Genomic DNA, 27,824 nt, shown 5'->3' with positions numbered 1-27,824 from the left:
CTCTTTAGCTGATAGTTTGTGAGGCCCAGGTAGACTGTATAACTGCATCTCTACCAGTTTCTCTGCACTCCAGCGTCTTCTGTTCCATGTGAAGGGATGTTCCTTAAGGCAGGAGAAATTATCTCCACGAAAAGGAACAGGTTCGGCCATCGCACACTAGAACAAATTCTCTTTTTAAATAAAAATGAAAAAGGGTTACCGTCAATGCATCATGTTTTTAATTTGCAAGTTCATAAGCATTTTCCTTTTCCATTTCACAATCAATTCTACCCCCAGGTCAAAAATATGTCTGGGAAAATTTCCTTAATATAATATTATTTATAAATACACCCCTCCGGCGATTAATTGCATACCTGCATGGAGGCAAGACCTCACAGCAGAAGCATACTCCATAATGTGTTTTACATTATTATATGTATATATATGTAACGCGGTATTTTTCAATTATTGTATTTACCAACATCAAGAAGTCACAAGCAAAGAAAGACCACACCATGGTGCATGTTTAAACAAGGAGAGTTTACTGGTCAAAACTATTTATTAAACGAATAAAACACATTTTAACCACCAAAAAATACACGTTCAAAGCAACACAACGGAGGCCCAATATCAGACAGGATTCCACTCTGTAGTGTGGGCAATCATAATGAAGCGGTTGGTTTTATTTTGTGGATTCAAGCTGCTCTTCATATTTTTGGCCACCAGATGTCACCAGAGAGGACTGTGTTGAAAAGCTTCGAGTAGTGAACCGTTTTTCAATACAAGCTTCAGTGCTTCAGAAAGCTTCATTTGGCCATCACTAGCTCAGACGGTTCAAATTTTTTTTTACGTGCGCTCAGAATAGTGGCACAAAAATAACGCCATATATTTTGACCCCGAAAATGGCGCATCAGGCCAAAATCCTTTCCACGCCCACCCCGTGACATCACGCTCCAAAGCCCTATGGTAACTAATGTTATAAAAATGCTCCACCCCTAATGAGCATTTGAGCAGCCAATCAGAATCATCTAAGTCATGTGATCATGAGTACAGCAGCGGATTGTTTTAGTGATAGAAGCACCATGGAGGACGAATTTGAAGGTACCATCTCTCAGGTATGAAGCTAACTTTTACCTATTCGGAACCATGATAACAGGGTTCTTGCTGATCGGAGCTGGCTTGGCCCTGACTTATCGGAGAAATAAGAGAGCGGAACCAGCTGTTCAAACCCCCCCTAAGCTGACCGCTGGAATTGAAGCGATGGGACGAGGCGCGGCCTCCCACACCGAACGCAGCATGGTCAACACCTTGGAGACGCTTACAGCTGCCGTGAAGACTCAAACTAACACCATTGAGCGTATGATGGGATACATCAGAGAGGGGCCTGCTCACAATAACACCCTTGAGCGAAAGTTGGATAACATCGCAGAACGGCTCACTGCAGCTGTGAGGTCTCAGAATCAAAAGAATGACAACACCACGGAACAGAAGTTTGATACCATCATGGGGAGGCTCGCAACGATCCAACGGGAAATCGAGGCCCCAGTGTCAGAGTGCTAAATTCGCTGCTCGCTAAAGGAGAAATCAACAATATTCTACATTTGGACACCACGGCGCCAGCTGCTCAGGCCCAAGGCTGGAGCCTACCAAAACAACTCCCTGATAACGACTGTGTGATGACTGTTCTCCCCATCCCATGAAGGACACCTGGATCGGCTGGAGGACTGTTTACTTAGCCTGATAGGCCGAAGGACACTGTCTCAGCTGAACTCTGGACACGCACACACATACATTTACACTGATAAGCACGCACTCATCCCCCTCCCTTCCAAACGCCTTCGATGCTTTGTTCCTGCGGGGGAAGACAGCAGGTCTGTGTGCCGCGCTGAAATGATAGCATGGTGCAGGACGACTGCTGTGTTCCTTCGGATTGCCCCACCACCACCCTATCCATCCCCTGTGGCTTGTCACGTGCTCTGATGTTGTGATGTGGACATTAATGTGCATTTGCTATGTGCAGAGGTGTTTTTTTTCTGTTCTCAAACTGATCTCCCTGTTGGAGCTCAGCCTGGGGGGAGTTATTTTTTTTCTCCTTATCTTTCCTCATGTGGTGCATTTTCCATTGTTATACCTCTCTGACCTGTCTTCCCCATGTGATGTTTTGTGTAATGTATGTATGGTCGGAGGGTAAGATGGCGCCGCCATTGCGTGCAATAGGTCGGCAGCCTTATGAAATTTCCCCTTGTGGGACTAATAAAGGTATATCAAATCAAATATATCAAATCAAACTTTCAAAAGTTAGATGAATACAAACAGGTATCTTGTCGGGTTTTTTTTTCGTTTGTTTGTTTTTGTGTTTTTGGTATGGTTTTTTTTTTAACCCTGTCCTGTCTGGCTGTTTTTGTGGCACAAATGTAACGGTGTAGAGAAAGAGTTGAGCGCGCACGGGCAGAAATATTGAGAGCGCCAGCAACACGTTGTTAGCGAGGGCAAATGCAAAAACCGAGCGAGAGGAGCTGCTGTTGTGTGTGTGTTTGTATGGAAAATAGCAAACACTGAAATACATGTTTTGCACGCATGAATGAATTTTGTTCACTAAAATTCAGCTTTTCTTCGCTCAAAATAAATTTCTCCTCAAAATGCAACACTTGTACCTGCAAACTTTTTTTTATGTGCTCTCAATTTTTACGTGCGCTCAGAATAGTGGCACAAAAATAACGCCATACCAGGCTGTGTCCCAATTCAGGGTCTGCACGCTTGAGTACGGTGCGTACTATAAGTACGAGAAGTGCGGAAGTGAGAGGCTTGTGAAATGGGACGGTCTAGCCTTCGTCGTGCTGTTCAGGTTGCCTAACAACCATGATACTAACCGCGAGAAACGTTTCATACAGCTTTGTTTGACAGAAATGAAGGAGAAAAAATGTTTTGTTGGTCATTTATTTTTGTCATGACATCACTTTGATTAGTTGAGTATCTGAGGCTGAGACCAGAGGACTGTAAAACATGATTGTTGGGCTTCATTTCTGTACTGAACAGTCATTTTAAGATTAGTTAGTAAATAACAATTAGCTAATGTTGTTCACGAGACTAAAATCATCTCACTGTGGTAATGTAAATATAATATGGCCAATAATATATGTTCAATTCAATTCAATTCAATTTTATTTATATAGCGCCAAATCACAACAAAAGTCGCCTCAAGGCGCTTCATAGATACAGAGAAAAACCCAACAATCATATGACCCCCTATGAGCAAGCACTTTGGCGACAGTGGGAAGGAAAAACTCCCTTTTAACAGGAAGAAACCTCCGGCAGAACCAGGCTCAGGGAGGGGCGGCCATCTGCTGCGACCGGTTGGGGTGAGAGAAGGAAGACAGGATAAAGACATGCTGTGGAAGAGAGACAGAGGTTAATAACAGATATGATTCAATGCAGAGAGGTCTATTAATACATAGTGAGTGAGAAAGGTGACTGGAAAGGAAAAACTCAATGCATCATGGGAATCCCCCGGCAGCCTACATCTATTGCAGCATAACAAAGGGAGGATTCAGGGTCACCTGGTCCAGCCCTAACTATATGCTTTAGAAAAAAGGAAAGTTTTAAGCCTAATCTTAAAAGTAGAGATAGTGTCTGTCTCCCGAATCCAAACTGGAAGCTGGTTCCACAGAAGAGGGGCCTGAAAACTGAAGGCTCTCCCTCCCATTCTACTTTTAAATACTCTAGGAACAACAAGTAGGCCTGCAGAGCGAGAGCGGAGCGCTCTAATAGGGTGATATGGTACTACAAGGTCATTAAGATAAGATGGGGCCTGATTATTTAAGACCTTGTATGTGAGGAGCAGGATTTTGAATTCAATTCTGGATTTAACAGGAAGCCAATGAAGGGAAGCCAAAACAGGAGAAATATGCTCTCTCTTTCTAGTCCCTGTCAGGACTCTTGCTGCAGCATTTTGGATTAGCTGAAGGCTTTTCAGTGAGTTTTTTGGACATCCTGATAATAATGAATTACAGTAGTCCAGCCTGGAAGTAATAAATGCATGAACTAGTTTTTCAGCGTCACTCTGAGACAGGATATTTCTAATTTTAGAGATGTTGCGCAAATGGAAGAAAGCAGTCTTACATATTTGTTTAATATGTGCGTTGAAGGACATGTCCTGGTCAAAAATGACTCCAAGGTTCCTCACCGCGTTACTGGAGGCCAAGGTAATGCCATCCAGAGTAAGAATCTGATTAGATACCATATTTCTAAGATTTTCAGGGCCGAGTACAATAACCTCAGTTTTATCTGAATTAAGAAGCAGAAAGTTAGCGGCCATCCAGGTCTTTATGTCTTTAAGACATTCCTGCAGTTTAACTAATTGGTGTGTGTTATCTGGCTTCATGGACAGATAGAGCTGGGTGTCATCAGCATAGCAGTGAAAATGAATGCTATGTCTTCTAATGATACTGCCTAAGGGAAGCATGTATAATGTAAACAGAATTGGTCCTAGCACTGAACCCTGTGGAACTCTATAATTAACCTCAGTGTGTGAAGAGGACTCTCCATTTACATGCACAAATTAATTAATTATCGGAAATAATTAATTACATAAATATTTACAACAAATGTAATTAATTAATTATTGACACATTTAATTAATTAATGACACATTTAATTAATTATTGACACATTTAATTATTTATTTATTTCACATTTTAATTAATTATTGCCACATTTAAATAATTATTTAATTGTGTATTTAATTAATTCATTTTGGCACAGTTGACTCCTTCAGGTCTCACCATGAAATAATTTTATCTGTCAACCTCACCCATCAAACTCAGGAGGCGGGGTTAACACTGATCGAGTCAAAACCATTGCTTTGGCCTGGTGGCCATTGTTTTTAGCACACAACAACCGGCATGTGGAAACTCACAGAACTGAACTTTGAAAAACCCTGTTTGTGTGCCACCAAATACTGTTTTAATATTTTTTTTTAGCGAGAATGTAGTGATTTAATCTTCATATGTCTGGTCGGTTTGTCAAGATACAGCCTCTTTGCAAAAGTGCTTCGATGATTTTGGAGATGTCTGCCCAGGATAGACCCGTTCGCCTCGCAAGCAATCAAGTTGTTATTACCACTGACAAAGCGCAGGCCCTGGTACACAGCTGTAATAACCCCCGCTGACACTGACTTCTTTTACTGAGGTTATATTTATCGGGGTTTTATTTCCTGATGTTCTTATGTGTCCTACGTGTTTCAGTCGCCAATTCTGAATTATAACTAACATTAAAAACATGTTTAAGGAGGAGAGAGAGCAAATAAATTCGATTAACAGCTGATCTTTGGGTTTTTGTTCAGTAATCAGCGTGACCTGCGTATAAACGTATAAAAGAGATAACGTTGGTGTTTCCGTCATGTAGTAACTGCTGGCTTTAACTGTACAAAGGTTGTTCGACACTATGAAACACATACAGACTTCATGATGTTCGGCTAATATTTTTATTGTGAATAGTAATCATGAGGGTAAACGGACCTGTACACCACGGAGCGAGGTCAGCATATCCACGATATCGTCAGCTCTATGAGTTAACAGTTTCCCAGCTGACTAGTCTAACTGACATGTACGAATATGTCACGGGTCATATCAATATGATTTTACAGAAGATCATCCTTATTACTGCCAACTATTCCAGAGACATGAAAATCTACAGCATAAAGAACAAAAAAATATAGCAGTCTAACGCAACACTGTAACAGAGATGAACCGTCAGTTTGTCGCAGATCAAAGTGGAATGAAAGTGATTGGTTGAACAGGTGTTCGTGATCTGTGTTTTCTGCATTTTCATCAGTGTAAGAGACTCAGCAGCAGATTAGAATAACAGTTACACATTTAATAAATCACCAAATGAATACACGCAAGAAACGAGCAAACCTGTTCCGACAATTTGAGTTTGTGTTCCCTCAGCTGCAGACTCGCTGCTGTTTAAATGTTTGAGAGGAAGATTAGATATAAAGAAAACGTCAAACATAGACTCAGTCTGCGTTCACATTTGATATGAGGCCAGGACGGATAATGGCTGTGTCCTGTTTGAAGATCATATATGTAAAATTGTTGTCTGACCTCCGTCGATCCAGCCGCTCAGAGTCCGTGGTTACCATGGTTACTGCATAAGCACCTATAATGTAAACAGCTGACACAGCGGAAACCTACCGGGAGCATGGGTGTTTATGTTTTTCATTGCAAAAGAACCGTCTGTCTATGTTTCAGTGCCCTGGTCTGCCGCAGTTTCCACCAGCCCCACTCCAGTCTCAGCAGTTTAGTGACCTGACTGTTCCATTTTTAACTTTTGGTGTTTCTGCCTATCACAAGATTGATAACTTCAGTCAGCACTGTAGTGCATCATTCTCACATCAGAGGGACATTTGAATACTGTTTTATACAGCATATGACTGGAAGATGAATATCAAGCAGGCATAAGTGTGATGTTTATTGAACTGAGATCTCCTACTGTCATTTCTGTTGCTGGAGATGTCCACTCTAATTTAATTTAATTTAATTTAATTTAATTTGATTTAATTTAATTTAATTTAATTTAATTTAATTTAATTTAATTTAATTTAATTTAATTTAATTTAATTTAATTAGTTTGCTGCTTTGAATTATATGCAAACATGTCCATGTGGATTATATAAGTTGCTTGAGGAAGAGAAAATATGTTCATCAAAAGAAGACAGTTGAGGTATCTAACCAGGATTCCTCCTGGACTCCTTGGTAGGTGAGATGTTTTTGGCCATGTCCTACTGGGAGGAGGTCTCAGCGGGCTTGGGGAATACTGTGTCCTCCAGGATGAGCTGGAAGGCATGGCTGGGTTGAAGGAAGTCTGTCAAATTGATAAGCAGAGGAAGTGGTGACTGGCCAGTTCACTACTGTTCTGGTCACAGGCCTCTCCCTCTTCCTCTTTGACTTCCACCCTTCGCTGGACTTCTTCCTCCAGGCACCCATGGTCCTGCTGGCCATCTTTATCTACAATGCCAGCTGGCCCAAGGACCTGGAATATAGCCTGCAGCGGGAGAAACTACGGGTCATCAACGGGGAGGTGTTTGAGAGGTCAAGAGGGGTAGGAGACAAACCACAAATCCTCAGTAGTCACGCACACAAGCCCACACACTCCTTTTCCTCACACAACTTCGCTCACCTAACCCCGATGTATATCCACTTCCTCTACTCCCGCCCACATACCAAGTGCTCTGCAGGAAACTTGGCTCTTGTTTCTCTGTAATGTCATTTCTTGAGTGCAAGAGGAAACCTGATTCCCAGCTATGAAAATAGCATCCAGGCTCATGCTGGAGCCTTACTTCATAGAATTCCTTTAGTAGTCAAGTGTTTTTTGATGGAAGAAGCTATTTAACAATACAGTAGTCTGTGGGGATACTATCCTGGAATTCTTTTCATCCCCAGCGTCCTGTTCTGTATTGAAGAAACCCTGTAAATCAGGTGAAATGCCAGGTTTCAGGTGTTTGTTTCTTTGCTAGAGCACTAACAAAAATACCCTCTCCATTGGCAGCCGTGGCTTTAAAATGCACGGTACTTCCCCGGTGTTTTTCGGGGAGTAAATACTGCCCTCCACTTTCTGAAGACAGAAAAAAGATGTGCACAGTGCCTCAATGTCTGCAGATTTGTCCACTGGATTTGATCACTTGTTCATTCATTCTGATGCCTTGTCTCTTTTTTGTGTTGCAGGACAGTGAGGAGCTCGAGCTCCTGACAAAGGCAAATGCAGACAGTGTTTCTGATGAAGAGTCCTTGTAGTAATGATAGAGCTCACTCCCAAGTATCCAGAGGATACTCTGCATCTTTCCTGCTGCTGATATCGAACTGGACAATTGACTGGATGGAACATGGTCACAGATTGTCTGTGAAAGCATTTATTTGAACAGTGATAAGCAGGTAAACGGTGAAAGATACTGTTGATAGATTATATGATAGACTCCTAGAATTAAAAACAAAGTGTTTAATAACAGAATTAGCGAAATGTGTATATTTTGGAAACGTGCCTGTCTGTGGATGACTGCTGTCATTCATATGGGGGAAAGTACCAGCAACGCTGTTTGTTGGAAAATAAGTGATACTTTTGGATTCATTATGGATTCCTTTTATGGACAGTGTATTTCTTTACATGATTCCTGTTGTACATGCTGCTATTTGACTGCTTGCTGGTGCTGGACGTCTAAGGACCAGAAACTGCAGTTTCAGGATTGGTTTGATAATAGATTTGTTTGAAATTGTGGTGATTTTGAATCTTTATCCACACTATGATGAATTCAGTTTGTATTGTACTGTGGAAGAGGCAGTTTATTTTTTTATTTGTTTATTTTCTGAGCCAGAATAAGTGGCATTGACATAATTGCCACTAATGCCTGACTTTCTGTCAGCACCACAAACTCCCTGCCTCTCTTACTTGGGGCTTGAATATTTTCTTGTTAAACTGTAAAATAACATTGTCTAAAGATTGTTGTTTGTGCCATTAAAATCCTCACGTGTGAATGCATTTTCTTGTAAAATAAATGGCAAGTTGTTTTACTTCTGTGCAAGTAATGCAATTTAATACAATTGCTGATGTCTTGTCATAAATTTGTGCATTTATTTAAATACTGAGGTTTTCTGGAGGAAGACCTAAAGGGTACTAGCTGCTCTAACTCCATGTTTTTCTTCTATTACTTTGCACATGCTTGATAGCTGTTTTAGCTCCCTATCAGTTCCTTTAAGCCAACTCTTAGATATTTTACCCACCTGCTGAATAACAGTGTTCCACACCCACTAACATTATACAGATCCAAGAGAAAAGAGACTGTAACGCAGTCTGATGTCTAAGCTTTAAATGAACAAGACTCACTTGTACATACACTTTGGCCATGTTTAATACAAACTCTGTCTCTTGCTCTATGGCAGCTGAGAGATGCTCCAGCCTCCCCATGCCCTTAATTGGATAAGTGGAAGAAAATGGGTAGGTGGATTCAAGCCCTTCTTACTCGCAAAGTGTTTTTGCAAATGTGATTGCATTGAGGGGACAGTAAGTTGAGAAGGTCTGAAACTACTGTAGATATTACAAGTACGGCAGGTTGTTTCAATCATTACATGACCACTAAAATATACTTGGAAATATTTTTCCAGTTTTGCCACTAGGGGGAGGTGTTGCTCAAAAGATTATTGCAGCGCATTGGCACTGAAAGTGAGACAAATAATTTAAAGGACCTGGTAGTAAACAAATGTTTATTTTCATATAGCCATATAGAAACAAAGAATAAATAGAAACAATGTATAGCAACAGAAACTTTACAAAAGAGAAATAATGTGATGCTTTTAATAATATTATTGGTAACTGCACTTCAAATGCAACAGATGTCCAATAAAAATGTTCTATTATCTACAAAATCAACGTGTGTGCTGAAACTATGTAAGTCTGATCTAAAAAAGCCTGTTAGAGATGACACACGATGCAATAATGTTTTAAGTTGAAATAAACAAAAAAAAACAAACCCGGCAAAAACTAAAGTACGCAATCCATTTCTGAACCTTCAGGTTCATCCATAAATTTACTGACTAACCAGATCTGACGCTGCTAAGTATAAAGCAGCGTACTATGCTATATAGGGAATGTTAAAGAACTGGATATGTGAAAGCATTTTTCTTCCCTTCACTAAGTGCTACAAAATAGTCGTCTGTGCCAACTGCCCGGTGGGAGATGGGAAAGACACACAAAGGTTTTGGGCCAAAGGAAGGTAGCACCAAGGACCAGCTGCAGGCCAGTGTGCATCATTGGAATGCACGCACCTTTTATCACCATACCCCTGGTGATAGCCATCCTGATAACCGTGTTCGTTGATGGTAACCATAGCCACCATATTAGTCTTCAGGGCAGCGCATGCGAAGCCACTGCTGGATGGCCATCTCCTGTCTGCGGAGCTGCATAGCAGGCACGTGCAGAGGGGGGGGCTAGAGGGGCTTGAGCACCCGCCCCTTTCCTGATGGGTGCCCAAAGTGCCCTTTTGTTGAGGCAACTTTTTAAAAAAATATATATATATATTTTTTTTTAATGTGTGTGTGCGGAGTCCTGTCTGTGCCCCTCAACAATAATATTTAACTATTAATCACAGTTTTGCTAAATAAAAGGATCTGGCTTGCATCAGTCACATGATCACATTTAACCAATGATCGCCCTTGACGGCAGAACGCGCTGGTTACGAGCCGGGAACGAGCTCACAAAGAGCACGCGCATTTTTAGCGGTCCGGAGCTGTAGGAGAAACACAAGTTAACTCAGAGACACAGACTGATGCGACACAACCAGTAAGTAGGTGTACAGCGTGCACTGTAGTGTGTAGCACACAGGAGTATTAGCTTATTAGCTTAAATGCATATACTATTATACGAAATGCATATACTATTATATATTGTACATATATTTATTAGTTTCAGATGTAGCCATTCTTGTATTTTGCTTGTTTACATTATTGTATTTTGCACAACTCTGTTGCTTGTGAAGCTCGCACACAAGAATTTCACTCACATGTGCTTTACCAGTGTACCTGCACATGTGATGTGACAATAAAAGTGATTTGATTTGATTTGATTTTTGATTTATTACGTACACGTTGGTAAGCTGTCTTGTTGCAACTGACGAACTGAAACAAACGAGCGTGCTGTGTGTGCAACAGCGCGACAAACATTACCTGTCCTTTTATTAACTGCACATGTAGTGCTGGTCACAGCTGCTGGCTACCTGTGTAAGGCTGTCATGGGTCTGTAGCTCTGTCACCGTTTTAGGGAACATATTTAGTTTTAAAGTAAGTTTCCGGGCTTTTCCTGCCTTTCTGGAGGGATTATATTTCACTAAAAAACAATTTAATATGCATGTCCACATAATTATGCATTATTATAATTATAATATATTAAAAACACACGCTGTATTTTAAAGAACATACATTAAGAAGCAGATTATATTAGATTTATATTTTAAATAAGACAAAAGTTGGATTTTACAGCAGTAAAATTATTGTATCTCTACAGTTTAAACATGTAATAAGCTTTGCCCTGCACAGAGTGGATAGTGAAACAAATGGAATCATCATAATGACATTATTTCATATTTATTACTTCCCCCTCCTCATTGCTTTATTATTGTAACTCTAGTTGGTTTTTGCTCTTGGTGGCGCTGTCACTTGGTGTTCGCTCGCTCTGTGGTAGAGTATCACTTCCTGTTCCTGCTCAAACACAGTGGTGTTTCTGAGTAGCTTATTTGCTTAGCGATTTAATTAACAACTTTTAAATACATTCTTCTTTCATAGTATAATCTTCACGTGCTTCCTCCGAAGCACACTTTCTGTGTACTCACTACCTAATTTATAGCCAAAGTATTCACTCACTGTCTCTGTACTGTCTCGCTAGCCTAGCTTAGCTCGTAGCCGACTCATTAGCACCATGGCTACTTCACCTGTCCCTCCTGCACTTTCTTGCTCATTGTGTCAGATGTTTAGTTACTCCTCGGCCTCCTTTAGCAGTAATGATATCTGTAACAAATGTAGCATATTTGCAGCGCTGGAGGCCAGGATTACTGAATTGGAGACTCGGCTTCGCACCCTTCATTCACCCGCAGCTAGCCAGGCCCCTGTAGCTGGTGCAGCCGAAAATAGCGTAGGCCCCGCTAGCTGTTCCCCGGCAGGTCCCAAGCAGCTGGGGAATCAGGGCGGCTGGGTCACGGTGAGGAGGAAGCATAGTCCTAAACAGAAGCCCCAGGTACACCACCAACCCGTTCATGTGTCTAACCGTTTTTCCCCACTCGGCGACACACCCGCCGGGGGTCAAACTCTGGTAATTGGCGATTCTGTTCTCAGACATGTGAAGTTAGAGACACCGGCAACCATAGTCAATTGTCTTCCAGGGGCCAGAGCAGGCGACATTGAAGGAAATTTAAAACTGCTGGCTAAGGGTAAACGTAAATTCAGTAAAATCATAATTCACGTCGGCAGTAATGACACCCGGTTACGCCAATCGGAGGTCACTAAAATCAATATTGAATCGGTGTGCAACTTTGCCAAAACAATGTCGGACTCTGTAGTTTTCTCTGGTCCCCTCCCCAATCAGACCAGGAGTGACATGTTTAGCCGCATGTTCTCCTTAAATTGCTGGCTGTCTGAGTGGTGTCCCAGAAACGATGTGGGCTTCATAGATAATTGGCAAACCTTCTGGAGGAAACCTGGTCTTGTTAGGAGAGACGGCATCCATCCCACTTTGGATGGAGCAGCTCTCATTTCTAGAAATATGGACAAATTTATTAAACCCCCCAAAATATGACTATCCAGAGTTGGGACCAGGAAGCAGAGTTGCAGTCTTACACGCTTCTCTGCAGCTTCTCTCCTCCTGCTACCCCCCCAAAAACCCATCTCCATAGAGACTGTGTCAGCTTCCAAAAAGACAAAAAACAAACTAAAAACCAGCAACAAACAACTTAAACATAAACAATCACAAAGAAAGAACAATACAGTATCCACATCTGAACCAAAGAGTAAAACAGTGAAATGTGGATTATTAAATATTAGGTCTCTCTCCTCCAAGTCTCTGTTAGTACATGACTTAATAATTGATCAACAAATTGATTTACTCTGCCTTACAGAAACCTGGTTGCAGCAGGATGATTATGTTAGTTTAAATGAATCAACACCCCCGAGCCATTCTAACTACCAGAAATCTCGAAGCACAGGCCGAGGGGGCGGTGTGGCAGCAATTTTTCACACCAGCCTATTAATTAATGAAAGACCAAGACAGACTTTTAATTCATTTGAAAGCCTGATGCTTAACATTGTCCACCCCAGCTGTGAAACTCAGAAACCAGTCTTACTTGTTATCATCTATCGTCCACCTGGGCCTTACACAGAGTTTCTGTCTGATTTCTCAGACTTTATATCTAATTTAGTTCTGAGCTCAGATAAAATAATTATTGTGGGTGATTTTAACATCCATGTAGATGCTAAAAATGACAGCCTCAACATGGCATTTAATCTGTTATTAGACTCAATTGGTTTCTCTCAAAATGTAAAAGAACCCACCCACCACTTTAATCACACTCTAGATCTTGTTTTAACATATGGCATCGAACCTGAACATTTAACAGTGTTTCCTGAAAACCCTCTCCTGTCTGATCATTTCCTGATAACATTTACTTTTACAATAATTGATTACACAGCGGTGAAGAGTAGACTTTATCAAAGTAGATGTCTTTCTGAAAGCACTGTAACTAAGTTTAAGAATATAATCCACCCACTGTTATCATCTCCAATGCCCTGTACCAACACAGAGCAAAGCAGCTATCTGAACGCTACCCCAACAGAGGTCGATTATCTTGTTAATAATTTCACCTCCTCACTACGTACGACTCTGGATACTGTAGCTCCTGTGAAAACTAAGGCCTCAAATCAGAAGTACCTGACTCCGTGGTATAATTCTGAAACACGTACCCTAAAGCAGATGACTCGTAATCTGGAGAGGAAATGGCGTGTCACAAATTTAGAGGATCATCATTTAGCCTGGAGAAATAGTTTGCTGCTTTATAAGAAAGCCCTCCGCAAAGCCAGAACATCTTACTATTCATCACTGATTGAAGAAAATAAGAACAACCCTAGGTTTCTCTTCAGCACTGTAGCCAGGCTGACAAAAAGTCAGAGCTCTTTTGAGCCAACCATCCCTTTAACGTTAACTAGTAATGACTTCATGAACTTCTTCACAAATAAAATTTTTATCATTAGAGAAAAAATTACCAATAATCATCCCACAGATGTAATATTATCTACAGCTACTCTTAGTACCATTGATATTAAGTTAGACTCTTTTTCTCCAATTGATCTTTCTGAGTTAACTTCAATAATTACTTCCTCCAAACCATCAACGTGTCTTTTAGACCCCATTCCTACAAAACTGCTCAAAGAAGTCCTGCCATTAATTAATTCTTCGATCTTAAATATGATCAACCTATCTCTAATAATCGGCTATGTACCACAGGCCTTCAAGCTGGCTGTAGTTAAACCTTTACTCAAAAAGCCATCTCTAGACCCAGCAGTCTTAGCTAATTATAGGCCAATCTCCAACCTTCCTTTCATATCAAAAATCCTTGAAAGAGTAGTTGTCAAACAGCTAACAGATCATCTGCAGAGGAATGGTTTATTTGAAGAGTTTCAGTCAGGTTTCAGAGCTCAGCACAGCACAGAAACAGCTTTAGTGAAGGTTACAAATGATCTTCTTATGGCCTCTGACAGTGGACTCATCTCTGTGCTTGTCCTGCTAGACCTCAGTGCAGCGTTCGATACTGTTGATCATAATATCCTATTAGAGCGATTAGAACATGCTGTAGGTATTACAAGTACTGCGCTGCAGTGGTTTGTATCATATCTATCTAATAGACTCCAATTCGTGCATGTAAATGGAGAGTCCTCTTCACACACTGAGGTTAATTATGGAGTTCCACAGGGTTCAGTGCTAGGACCAATTCTGTTTACATTATACATGCTTCCCTTAGGCAGTATCATTAGAAGACATAGCATACATTTTCACTGCTATGCAGATGACACCCAGCTCTATCTGTCCATGAAGCCAGATAACACACACCAATTAGTTAAACTGCAGGAATGTCTTAAAGACATAAAGACCTGGATGGCCGCTAACTTTCTGCTTCTTAATTCAGATAAAACTGAGGTTATTGTACTCGGCCCTGAAAATCTTAGAAATATGGTATCTAATCAGATTCTTACTCTGGATGGCATTACCTTGGCCTCCAGTAACGCGGTGAGGAACCTTGGAGTCATTTTTGACCAGGACATGTCCTTCAACGCACATATTAAACAAATATGTAAGACTGCTTTCTTCCATTTGCGCAACATCTCTAAAATTAGAAATATCCTGTCTCAGAGTGACGCTGAAAAACTAGTTCATGCATTTATTACTTCCAGGCTGGACTACTGTAATTCATTATTATCAGGATGTCCAAAAAACTCACTGAAAAGCCTTCAGCTAATCCAAAATGCTGCAGCAAGAGTCCTGACAGGGACTAGAAAGAGAGAGCATATTTCTCCTGTTTTGGCTTCCCTTCATTGGCTTCCTGTTAAATCCAGAATTGAATTCAAAATCCTGCTCCTCACATACAAGGTCTTAAATAATCAGGCCCCATCTTATCTTAATGACCTTGTAGTACCATATCACCCTATTAGAGCGCTCCGCTCTCGCTCTGCAGGCCTACTTGTTGTTCCTAGAGTATTTAAAAGTAGAATGGGAGGGAGAGCCTTCAGTTTTCAGGCCCCTCTTCTGTGGAACCAGCTTCCAGTTTGGATTCGGGAGACAGACACTATCTCTACTTTTAAGATTAGGCTTAAAACTTTCCTTTTTTCTAAAGCATATAGTTAGGGCTGGACCAGGTGACCCTGAATCCTCCCTTTGTTATGCTGCAATAGATGTAGGCTGCCGGGGGATTCCCATGATGCATTGAGTTTTTCCAGTCACCTTTCTCACTCACTATGTATTAATAGACCTCTCTGCATTGAATCATATCTGTTATTAACCTCTGTCTCTCTTCCACAGCATGTCTTTATCCTGTCTTCCTTCTCTCACCCCAACCGGTCGCAGCAGATGGCCGCCCCTCCCTGAGCCTGGTTCTGCCGGAGGTTTCTTCCTGTTAAAAGGGAGTTTTTCCTTCCCACTGTCGCCAAAGTGCTTGCTCATAGGGGGTCATATGATTGTTGGGTTTTTCTCTGTATCTATGAAGCGCCTTGAGGCGACTTTTGTTGTGATTTGGCGCTATATAAATAAAATTGAATTGAATTGAATTGAATTGAATAGTAATAAATAATAATGTAAGGATTCTGGATCAGCACCATGATGCCCATAGTATATACAGTATTCTGAAGAAGGACATGAGGAGGAAACAGCAGGAGCTGTGTGAAGCTACTAAAGGCAGTGCTATAACATTTTTCTGTCATCATTTTATTATAGATTAAGTGCAAGAGTTGTTAGGTGTGGATGATTAGATTATAGTTTATTGCAATAGCAAGTTGTGCCTTGTTCTCACATAGCAAGTGGAGAGTGATATATGAAATGATGGAAGGAAGAAGAAGGAAGAGTGATTCACAGGCAGAGCCTAAATGATTTCTCACAGTTTTTTGTTGCCTTATGGTTCCAAGCGCTGTCACCAATCTTTGCATTTTGTTATTATCTCATGACACTTGTTTAATCAGCTACCATCTCTCCTCTGGACTTTTTAATGTCTACAGTCTCAGATCAACACAGCCCTGCCCTTCCCATATTAGATTCTTGATGAATGTGTGTTGTTGTTATTCAGCCTGGTTCAATGTGCCCCTTTTTAACTTTGAGCACCCGCCCCTTTAAACCTCTCTGCACGGCCCTGCTGCATAGAGTCTACCAGGTCATAGATAATGGCCATGGACCACATGGGTGAGGGGTACCAGCACTTAACATTGCCGTCCTTCCCCACCAGCAGCATGGAGAAGTATTCTGGGCTGATTTGGAAGTAGTTTCTCATGTCCTTCACGAGGGTAGCTGAGAGCCCTTCACGCTCCACGGTAGCACTCCCTGGATGGACCAGAGGATCAGGTTAGGAACAACCTATTAAAGAGTGAATTTCACAATAGATGTAGCACATCGACATTTTCCTCTTCCTCTAAACTTATCACACTGAACTCAGATACCAAAAAAGTAGAGACCTTAGCTTTCAGAAAATATATCTGTTCACTATTTTGTATTAAAAATTCTTACCATTGATAGGATAGAGCTCCAAGACTCCGCCCATATCTGGCAACTGTGTGCCAACCAGCTTCAGAATGGCGATGTGCCTCATGCCTGTGTAACCATGGCAACCTTTTTTTGAAAAGACATCAGAATGAGGCAAACAATTTTTAGACAACAGCATGACTTCAAATGAGAACAGCAGTATGCTATCAAAGTTTACCTTGGACTATGACCCTGACTGACATGACCAGAAGAGCCTCGGCAAGCAGATTTACAGATGCTGGGAGGAAGTCATACTTGTTTTCTGCAAACAGAACAAAATGTGAAGACACGTACTGAGCAAGCTGCCAACACATCACTGTAATGCACGCCAGAAAAATTAACACTGTTTTTTAAATCTATTTATCCAGATGTGAAAAATAAAAGTTGTGTGCATGTGTTTACTGTCAGGTAATCACCGGCACTGGCAGACATTTTCAGAAGTAGGATGCGGCTGGTCCCCAATGTTACAAAGCCTAGCCTGAGAGCAAGAATGTAGGCTGATGAGCCGGAGCACAGCCTGGGGCACAAGGGCACATGGCTGCGACTGGAAATGGATCCAGCCAAACCTGCTGGAATACATACAAACATGCACGCACACATGTTTATCAGACTTCCCCTTTACATTATGATTATTATACTGCCAAAGAATTTTTTAAAACTGTTGTGTGTGTCTCAGAAAGGTTTTAAAAAGACAACATTGACAGGATGTAAGTGTGAACTAAAACTTGCAGAAATAATGATCAAATACAAGACACTAAAAATAACACTGCGGGTTAATTTGGTTAAAAGAATATCACTCTGATTATGTTGTGTGAGCCGTTTAGAGATATGTGGTGGCTTTTCCTTTAATGGCTCATCTGTGAAACAGCTTATGAGGAGAAACAACTCAGTATAATGCAATACAAAGATGACCGTGTCATTGAGACTATATACCCCTTATCTTGTATATCAATATTCAGTAAGATGACCTTTATATTCCAAGAAATCTATGTATCAGGCAAGCTTTCAGGTCAATTCTTTAAGTAATCCAAGAGTTTTATGTGGATGTTGGCTGTTTTTGTTTATTCTCTGTCAAACTATGACTCAATAAGCACTGTTGCAACAGGGCTCACAGGGATTTTCAGTCTGGTTATTGTGTCATTTGGCATACCATAACATTTTCTTCCAATTTCTCTTCCTTAACAGTAATTTTTTGACAGCCACCCTCACAATGACACCATTTCTGATGTGGCTTCAGTAAGCAGTATATGGATCAACTGCAAGCCCAGATGCATCTCTCAGGTCCTGTGTCAGGTCTTTGCTGCATTTTTTCACCCTGATTTTTCACACTTCAAAAGCTTCAGGAGGTTTTTGCTCAGCGCAGCATCAGCACCACGGAAATACACGGATAAACTGAGCAGATATTTGAAGTTTACACAGCTACATTCTCGCCTGAAAATATGTTAAACGTTTATTTTGTGACCCAGAAAGAATAATAAGGGTAACATTAAAATTAACTAGCTGCCGCCATTGTTGGAAACTGAGCAGGGCTGCGCTACGAATTCTGGGACAAGGCTTCCTCTTCTTCAAGGTTTAACGGCAGCTGGCATCCTTGTACATGCACTGCTGCCATCTTCTGCTTCAGTCCGTTATTACACCCTTAAATACTACTACTTATTCCTGCGTCTTTTGGGATCTTACAAAGCTTCAAACGACACATCAACTATTAAATTAGTCGTCGACGATTTTGATAGTCGACTAATCGTGGCAGCCCTAGTCCAAATCAGTCTTCCAGCATGATGATGACCTAAAACATACCGGCCAAAGAAGTAGTACATTAAGGTCATTGAGTGGTCTAGTCAGTTTCCAGACCTCAATTGTATAGAAAACCTGTGGAGGGAGCTTAAGCTTTGAGTTCCCAAGTGGCAACTGAGAAACCTAAAGGACTTAGTTTCTGTAAAAAGGACCGGGCCAAAATCACTCCAGAGATGTGTGCAAACCTGGTGACAGACTATACGGCTGTACTGGCCAAGAGTTCCTTCACAAAGTACCCACTTGTGTTTTACTTGTGTATCAAATACTTTTTTCACTCAGTGACATGTGAATCCATTCATAACTCTGATATAATGTTTTTTTTTCTATATTTGTTAAAATAAAACTGCCATTAAAAATTAGACTTCATTTCTGTGTAAGTGAGCAAACGTATAAATTCAGCAGGATCAAATAATTTTCCCCGACTGTGTAAATGTCACTGACTTTGGCATTGTGTTGGTCATGCCTGATTGTTTTTCTTTGTGCTTTAGGGGATCATCAGAGTGCCTGCTCCCTGCCAGTACGCCCACAAGTTGGCTTTCCTTGTGGGTCAGAGCATCCACAAAGAGCCCAATATGAAACTGGATGACCAGCTTTTCTACCTTTAAAGATAAAAAGGCCCAGTTTGCATAGGAAATCTTATTTACTCATTTTTGTTGTTTGAGCTTAGTTGTTGTTGTTGTTTTGGAGGCAAATTGAATGCAATCAGTTATACTTTGAGGATCTGTTTGGGTTTAAGTGATGGGAAAAGTCTGTATTTGTTGAGTATCTATAATCTTTGGTTTTGTTATATTTGAGACTTTTATTGTCATCATTTGCAGCACAAGATTTAGACCTAGATGCTGTCTCTCACTTTCTGCATTCAATTAATCAATAAATCTGAGTTTGTAATTCCTGGCATTTCAAAGCAAGTCAGTCCAATATTACATTACAAAATATCAAATTTTGTTTGTTTTTTTTTATATAAAAGATTGCACATGCACACCCACACAATAATTTGTAACCATCAATATAGGCTGATAATTCTTATCATAAAGCTAGCACACAGTTGCAGACTTTTAAACAATATGGTCTTCAAGACACCATGGGGAAAGCTTAAACTGTTTGATTATAAATTGCCAGAGAGATACTCCCTACAGTATGTGACAAAATTTAATCGATTTGATTGATGGCCCTAATCATGACCTTTTGACCTCCCCCCTCCCCCCGGAAGTGTGTAATAAGCGTGACGAATTGCATCCGGAGAAGGGAGGGGTGGGAAACCCCCGGCATCCGGAGAAGGGAGGGGAAACCTGTTGTTGGAAAAAAAAGAAAAAAGTTTTTAGAGGGAGGGAGGGTCTGCAGCATGGGAGCGGAATAAAAGCAGAGCGGTGATGCAGCAGCTGATTCTGTGCTGTATAGAGAGACAGAGCGGCAGTTAGTTTTCCACAAACTCATAGTTTGAATTCTGTTTCAATATTTTGTCAATTTTCTCTGTATTTTTTATTTTTTTTTTTTTTTTTTACAATAGCGGATGTAATTTTACTTTCTTAAGCTGCACCGGCGCGTGTAATGGGAAAAAAGAGTGACTTCTTATTGCCTGTAGAGAACCGTTTCTTTCAATAGTATTTTATTTTCCTATAATACAGACGCAGTAAAAAACCTTTAAGATACACCATAGCTTGTGATGAAAAGAAGAACTTTCTATCCGTTTGTAACCTACAGGCTGCCTACCTCGTATGTGTAAAAATGAATAAATATCCCTTAGTGAATACTACTTTTCCTTTTGATAGTCCCTTTTACAAGTGACTGAAAAACAAACCATAATTGCCGTGACAGGCGATCTTGTTACACACACACACACACACACACACACACACACCCCGCGGGTCAAGGAGGAATGAGACAGCAGATATCAGTTTTTTCTCAATGCTTATAACCTATATTGCGCCCCCCAAAAAAAATATTATTATTATTATTAAAACATCTATATGAGGTAGGTTTTGCGCAGCCTGCTCCTTGGTAGAGTTTTTTTCTTCATTACTTTTAGCTACTTTTACAATGGGTTTTCTCAATAGACAGAAAATGATGACACTGAGGAGTCAACAGCCGATATTATCATTGCTTGTAACCCGGTAAATAATTTCGTACATCTCCTCCCCTAAAATAAGCCTTAGTGGAAAAAAGCTCATATTCGAATAAGTTTATTAAAGCACCCCCTCTGTGGGAAAGAGTTTTTTTTCTCAGAGTCAAGTTTAAACCATGAGGCGAGTTTTGTCAACAGGAGGCGAACAAGAACAACTGTTGCCCATAAGGTAAAACAAATATCCGCCTCTAAGTCGTATTTTACCGTTGCAGAATGCGGAAAACAGACAGCCCTCACAAGAAGGTATTCAAAAAAAGGAAATTGGATACCTCAACTCTCCCGACTGCACACACACACACACACACACACACACACACACACACACACAGAGAGAGAGAGAGAGACCCGAAGGATGAGGAAAAAAAAAAAAACCCTCTCTAACTGACAATATTGTCAAGAGAAAGATGCGAAAAAACAGATGCCTCGCTAGACGAGGATAAAATGAGAGAAGAAACGGGAGGGGAGTCAAAAGAGCCGATATCTGCTCGGCCCCTACTATGAAAGTTCTACCAATCGCGAGGAAGAATCCGTGAATATTATGTCAGCATCCCGTTCAAACAACGCCGCCGATCAGAGCGCCAAGGCCATCTCGCCAGATCTGTTCGTACCTCACCCCGGTAAGTTTTTTTTTTTTTTTTTCTTTACGACTTTAAATTATATATCAACAGAGATGTCAATAATTTGATTACTTTCTTTTAGATTTCTACATCAATGATTTCACGCAAGTGGACTACGGTACGATTAAATAAGTATATATCATTTTTTTAAATAAGTTTAGATAGACTTGTTTTATCAAAAAATCTGATACTTACAGAAGCTATCGATAGTGCGGAGAGTAGCAGCATAAATCCGGCCGTTTTCCGTGCCGAATTAGACGCCATACTACCCGCAGAACCTCCACTGCCGCCGCGGGGAAAAGAAGAACAAGAAGACGACGTTATTTTCGTCTCCGCATACCGGGAGAACTGCGGAGAAATAAGTTTTAAAACCGAAGGTAAACAATATGTTGCATTATCCGCCATTTTTTGAATAACAGGATGTGACGGAGTAATCCAAGTGTGTTATACCGCCCCTCCCGACCCGGAGCAGATTTTTAAAAGTTTGTTTTATTTCTCGACAGCGGTAATCGAGAATATACAGACCCCGCCGCCGGGCTGTTGATGCTGACATAGGTAGTTGCTTTATTTTGTCACAAAGCTCTTCTTTTTGTTTACCCTCAAGTAATGTTTCTGCTACTGCACTCATGCACTCTTTGACAACACCTGCATCTGCAAAGGGCTTTTTGTGTTGACCTAAAATCCAAGCAACTCTGAGGGAACATTCATGAGCATGTTGTTGGGCGGTGAAAGAACTGGTTAAGATCCTTGTGGATTGATCATATTGGGCTCTGAGACTGCTAATTTTCTGGGACCTGAGTTCAGACTGGGGTGGGTATAATTGTTCAAAAGCTTTGTGCTTTGTCTCATAGTGGCGTTTGACATTGCCACTTTTAATCAGTGCCACGGTTTCTGAACATATGAGACACACTGGTTTGCTGCTTGCGGCCGGAAGAATGAACATATTGTGGCGGACCACCAGGTGGCTCCACTCACACCCAAGTTGAAGGGAAGTGTTGGGGTGGAGATTTTGGCACTTACTATATGTGAAGTTCTGAGAGTCAGTTAATAAAGTTGGAGTGAGACACTGAGACCTCTCCTGTCGTTATTACATACCTCCACATTGGTGACCCCTGTAGCGAACATGCTAAGGCTCGACGACGAAGCCAGCTCCGGCCTGGAAGCATCGGACCGCCGGACTTTCACCTCCGCCGATGGCTGCGTTTGCTGTGGCGCTTAAATTGCCGGATTTTTGGCTTCACGATCCTCCTTCATGGTTCGTGCACGTAGAAGCTCAGTTTGCTCTTCGTGGAGTTTCAGCCGACGATACTAAATACCACCATGTGGTGGCCTCACTTGACCCGCTGTCAACCCGCCGCGTGATGACTCTCGTCCGGGACTCCCCAGCCCAAGGCAAGTATGCCGCCCTCAAGGCGCTGCTGCTGCGGCGTTACTCCCTCTCTGATGCTGAGCGGGCCGAGAAACTCCTTTCCCTCACGGGCCTGGGCGACGGCACCGCTCTCGAGCTCATGGAGAGCATGCTGTCCTTGCTGGGCGCGGATGACGGAGGATTTCTCTTCACCCACCTCTTTCTCCGACAGCTGCCGGCTCCAATGCGCGCTGGCCTTGCCAACTCCCCGCTATTGGCCACGAAGGATTACCGCTCCCTTGCGGAAGAGGCGGATCGCATCCTCCTGGCTACCAGGACTTTCGGCGTCCAGGCGATTGTTCAGAACTCACCAGCGTTTTCCCCCGCCCCCTCACCGATGCCCCAGGGGCCCTCCGAGTCGGAGGGAGCATTCCGGAGCATTCCGGGAGCATTCCGGCCACCGTGGACGAGTCGTCCACGGTGGCCGGAATCGCTGCACAGCGGCACCGCGGAAAAGGGCTTTGTTTTTATCACCAGCGTTTTGGAGCGAAGGCACGGCGCTGTCTCCCGCCTTGCAGTTTCCAGACCCAGGGAAACGGGCATGTCAGCGCTCTGTAGCAGCCGCGACCGCTGGCAAGGAAAGGCTGCTTTTCTTAGAGGGCTCATGCTCGGGGAGGCGTTTCCTGGTGGACTCCGGCTCACAGAAGAGCCTTCTTCCCCCGGCTGGCTCGGACAGGCTAGCTGAGGGCTGCGGGCCATTGCTAACAGCGGATAATGGCTCTCCCATCAAAACCTTTCGGTGAAAGGTTGGTGACTGTTTGCTTTCATGACCGTGACTTTCAGTGGAACTTTGTTGTTGCTGCTATAATAGGCGCTGATTTTCTTTGTGCTCACGGACTGCTGGTTGATGTTGCTAACAGATGTTTAATTGATGCTGTGTTATTTTCCTCATTACCTGTTTGACTCAGGGTGCTCAGCCCGTGGTACATGCTAACTCAGTAGATTTGGGTGACGTTTTTCAGTGTTTGCTTTCTGAGTTTCCCTCACTCACTGTCCCCACTTTCTCGAGCACGGTGACGAAGCATGGGTGGAGCATTACATAACTACAGTAGGGCCCCTGGTGTTCGCGCGCGCGCGCGCCGCCTCAACCCTGCCAAACTGGCTGTCGCTCGGGAAGAATTTGCCACCATGGAGCGCCTGGGCATCGTGCAGCATTCGAACAGTGCCTGGGCTTCTCCGTTACACATGGTGCCTAAATCTGATGGTCGGTGGCGACCTTGTGGGGATTTCCGCCGTCTTAATAATGTCACAGAGAACGATCGTTATCCCATTCCCCACATCCAAGATTTTTCCGCCCATCTTGCGGGGACCTCGGTTTTTTCGAAGATCGATTTGGTACGGGGATATCACCAGGTTCCCGGGCGCGGGGAGGATGTCCCCAAAACCGCCGTAATTACACCTTTCGGCCTTTTCGAGTTTCTGCGCATGCCGTTTGGCCTGAAAGGTGCCACCCAAACCTTCCAGCGGTTGATGGACTCGGTCTTGCGCGGGCTGCCCTTTGTTTTTGTATATCTTGATGATATACTGGTGGCCAGCAGCTCGAAGGAGCAGCACATGTTCCATCTGCGTCAGGTTTTTCAGCGTTTGGCGGAGCATGGACTGATTATTAATCCGTCTAAATGCCAGTTTGGGTTGCCCGTTCTCGATTTCCTTGGGCACCGTGTTTCCGCCGAGGGCGCGGTTCCGTTGCCTGACAACGTCCAAGCTGTTTCGGAATTTCCGCATCCCACGAATGTTAAGGCACTGCAGGAATTTTTGGGGATGGTGAATTTTTACAACCGTTTTCTCCCCAGAGCGGCACATCTGCTGAAGCCCCTTTATGGCGCGTTAAAAGGTAAGAAAGCTAATGACTCCGTTGACTGGTTTCCGGAAAGAATCCAAGCGTTTTCTGATGCTAAGTCAGCGTTAGCTGATGCTGCCCTTCTGGCCCACCCATCCCCCTCAGCGCCGATTGCGTTGACCACCGATGCGTCGGACATAGCGGTGGGTGCGGTGCTGGAACAGCGAATCTTGGGTGTCTGGCAACCGCTCGCCTTTTTCAGCCGTACGCTACGTGACAGCGAACGCAATTACAGCGTTTTTGACAGGGAGCTACTGGCGCTCCACCTGGCGACTCGTCATTTCCGTTTTTTTCTCGAGGATCGTCACTTTACCGCATACGTGGACCAGAAACCCTTGACGTTTGCCATGTCCAAGGTTTCTGATCCATGGAGTGCACGCCAGCAGCGCCAGTTGGCAGCCATTTCTGAGTTTACCACGGACATTCGGCACGTGGCTGGTAAACCCAATCATGTGGCTGACTGTTTGTCCCGTGCGCTGGTTTCTCCCGTCTTTCTCGGCATAGACTACTCCGCCATGGCTGCCGATCAGAGCGGTGACATCCTCGCGCTTAAATCCACCCAGACGGGCCTCATACTAGAGGACAGAACCATGCAGGACGGTGGTCCCCTCCTCGTCTGTGACGTTTCCACCGGCCGCCTTCGCCCAGTGGTTCCCGCTTCCTGGCGTCGTCAAGTTTTTGACTCGGTACATGCTCTCTCTCATCCAGGGGTCCGGGCCTCTGTTAAACTGGTCAGCTCTAAATTTGTTTGGCCAGGCCTTTGCAAATCTGTTAAGGAATGGGCGTCGGCGTGCATTCCCTGCCAGCGCGCGAAGGTTCATAAACACACCAAGGCACCCCTGGAGCCGTTCTTCATACCCGGCAAACGTTTCGATCATGTGTATGTTGATCTGGTGGGTCCTCTGCCGCAGTCACAAGGTTTTACGCACCTTTTGACTGTTGTTGACCGGACCACCAGGTGGCCGGAGGCGGTCCCCCTGGCGTCCACTACCGCAGAAGTGGTGGCCAAGGTGTTTTTGTCAACCTGGGTCTCGTGTTTTGGCCCACCCGCGGACATTGCGTCAGACAGAGGCCCCCAGTTCATTTCCGAGCTTTGGTTGGCCATGGCTGATGGACTGGGGGCTAAAGTCCACCGCACAACCGCATACAACCCGCAAGCTAATGGGATGTGTGAACGGTTACACCGGTCGCTTAAGGCTGCTTTTCACACCTCCTTAAAGGATGGCAATTGGGTTGACCGCCTCCCGTGGGTTTTGCTTGGGCTGCGCTCTGCGGTTAAGGAGCTTCCCCAGCTGAGCTAGTGTTTGGTCAGCCCCTCCGCATGCCTGGAGAATTCTTGCCCGAAAATCCTCCTCCCTGCTTCGATCCATCGGTGCTATCTCTCAACCCGCGTTTGCACTCGCTTCGGGTTCCTGGTCCGGTGCGCCATTGCGTGCCTGACACCTTTGTTCCAAAGACTTTAGAGACTGCTAAGTTTGTTTTTGTCAGGCACGATGCCCACAGGACAATGCTGCGGCCGCTGTATGACGGCCCATTCAGGGTTATTGAACCGGGCCAGAAACATTTTGTTTTGGATTTTGGGGGTCGAAGGGAGACTGTGTGTGTTGACAGACTTAAACCTGCACATGTTCTTCCGGACAGTAATGTAGTGCCGGCCCAGGCCCCTCGCCGTGGCCGTCCTCCTTCGATGGGGTTGACAGACTCTGGTTTTCCCCCCAGGACTACCCCCGGACCACCGGCGTTTGAGCCTCCTCCTGCCTTTCCTGCTCGCCTTCACCAGCCTCGTTCACAGGATGGACCTTCCTCTGCCTGTTCTCTCCCTCCCAGGTTCAGTCGTTTGGGTCGTTTGCTTAGACCCAGGGTCCTGGACTGAATAGAGACCTAACTGTGTGTTCAGGGGGGGGGGGGGGGGGGGGGGGGGTATGTGTGGCGGACCACCAGGTGGCTCCACTCACACCCAAGTTGAAGGGAAGTGTTGGGGTGGAGATTTTGGCGCTTACTATATGTGAAGTTCTGAGAGTCAGTTAATAAAGTTGGAGTGAGACACTGAGACCTCTCCTGTCGTTATTACATACCTGTCGGTCCATTCAGTCTTGAAAGTTCTATTTTCAATGTCTACTTTTCTCTTTTTTGAAAGCGCCATGGTTGTTTTACCTCTTGTGACTCCCACTCACATCTTGTCTCACTGTATCGTTAATCGTCTCGCTTGTCATTCGCCTCTCACCGTCTCTTTCCTCTGTCTGTCTGTGTCTGCACTCAGCGTTGCGATCGCCTTGAATGCGCAGATGTGATTGGCTAAGTAGTGTCACGTGGGTGGCTTAACTCGCACACCATTGGTTTGTATGTTCCCTGGTCTAATACAATGTAACGTTACCGCTTAAAATTGAATCGCCGGTCAAAATTAAATATAATTTAATATTTTGTTAACTATAGGTCCGGGTCCATATAGGATGGCGACTGGGTCCTGACCGCGTGAGGCATCCAGAAGACGTTTCAACAATCAGCTCATCTTTGGGTCTGCTGATGTCCAGAACATAGTTGAGCTAAAAAAACAGAGTTGTCATAGACTGTGGATGACAAAATCAGATAAGCACTAAAAGTTGCACTTTGCGACATCTGAAAACTTTAACATACAAGCTACAAGCTACAACATACACCATGATGAACGGCTGGCCAAAATGTTCTCAGGCTTTGTCAGAGCTTCGCACGGTGGTCCACACACGTCAGGAAAAGTTGCATCTGTTGACCTTCTATAGGGAGTGCAGAATTATTAGGCAAGTTGTATTTTTGAGGACTAATTTTATTATTGAACAACAACCATGTTCTCAATGAACCCAAAAAACTCATTAATATCAAAGCTGAATGTTTTTGGAAGTAGTTTTTAGTTTGTTTTTAGTTTTAGCTATTTTAGGGGGATATCTGTGTGTGCAGGTGACTATTACTGTGCATAATTATTAGGCAACTTAACAAAAAACAAATATATACCCATTTCAATTATTTATTTTTACCAGTGAAACCAATATAACATTTCCACATTCACAAATACACATTTCTGACATTCAAAAACAAAACATAAACAAATCAGCGACCAATATAGCCACCTTTCTTTGCAAGGACACTCAAAAGCCTGCCATCCATGGATTCTGTCAGTGTTTTGATCTGTTCACCATCAACATTGCGTGCAGCAGCAACCACAGCCTCCCAGACACTGTTCAGAGAGGTGTACTGTTTTCCCTCCTTGTAAATCTCACATTT

The 27,824-nt window shown here is 43.2% G+C and overlaps 2 protein-coding genes and 1 long non-coding RNA gene across 3 annotated transcripts in view; 1 reads left to right on the top strand and 2 right to left on the bottom strand.

Moving 5' to 3' along the window:
• LOC309695570 (uncharacterized protein) overlaps positions 1-27,824 on the bottom strand; it is a 212,766-nt gene that overhangs the window by 162,982 nt on the left and 21,960 nt on the right. The gene's annotated exons all lie outside the window — the stretch shown is intronic.
• LOC309695602 lies at positions 6,942-8,573 on the top strand. Its single transcript, XR_014273189.1, has 2 exons — positions 6,942-7,080; positions 7,704-8,573. It is a non-coding gene; the product is annotated as an uncharacterized lncRNA (long non-coding RNA).
• On the bottom strand, positions 16,144-17,220 carry LOC309696226 (coiled-coil domain-containing protein 80-like; the record flags this gene model as incomplete). The annotated part of the gene is made up of 4 exons (XM_082517378.1): positions 16,144-16,590; positions 16,774-16,875; positions 16,967-17,050; positions 17,205-17,220. 4 exons carry the CDS (start codon positions 17,218-17,220, stop codon positions 16,361-16,363), a joined length of 432 nt encoding a protein of 143 aa, XP_082373504.1. The 3' UTR covers positions 16,144-16,360.

The sequence above is a fragment of the Aulonocara stuartgranti genome (assembly GCF_965226115.1).
Source record: "Aulonocara stuartgranti genome assembly, chromosome: 19".
Lineage (NCBI taxonomy): Eukaryota > Metazoa > Chordata > Actinopteri > Cichliformes > Cichlidae > Aulonocara > Aulonocara stuartgranti.
The sequence above is the reverse complement of the archived record's forward strand: the minus strand, read 5'-3'. Positions and strand labels throughout refer to the sequence as shown.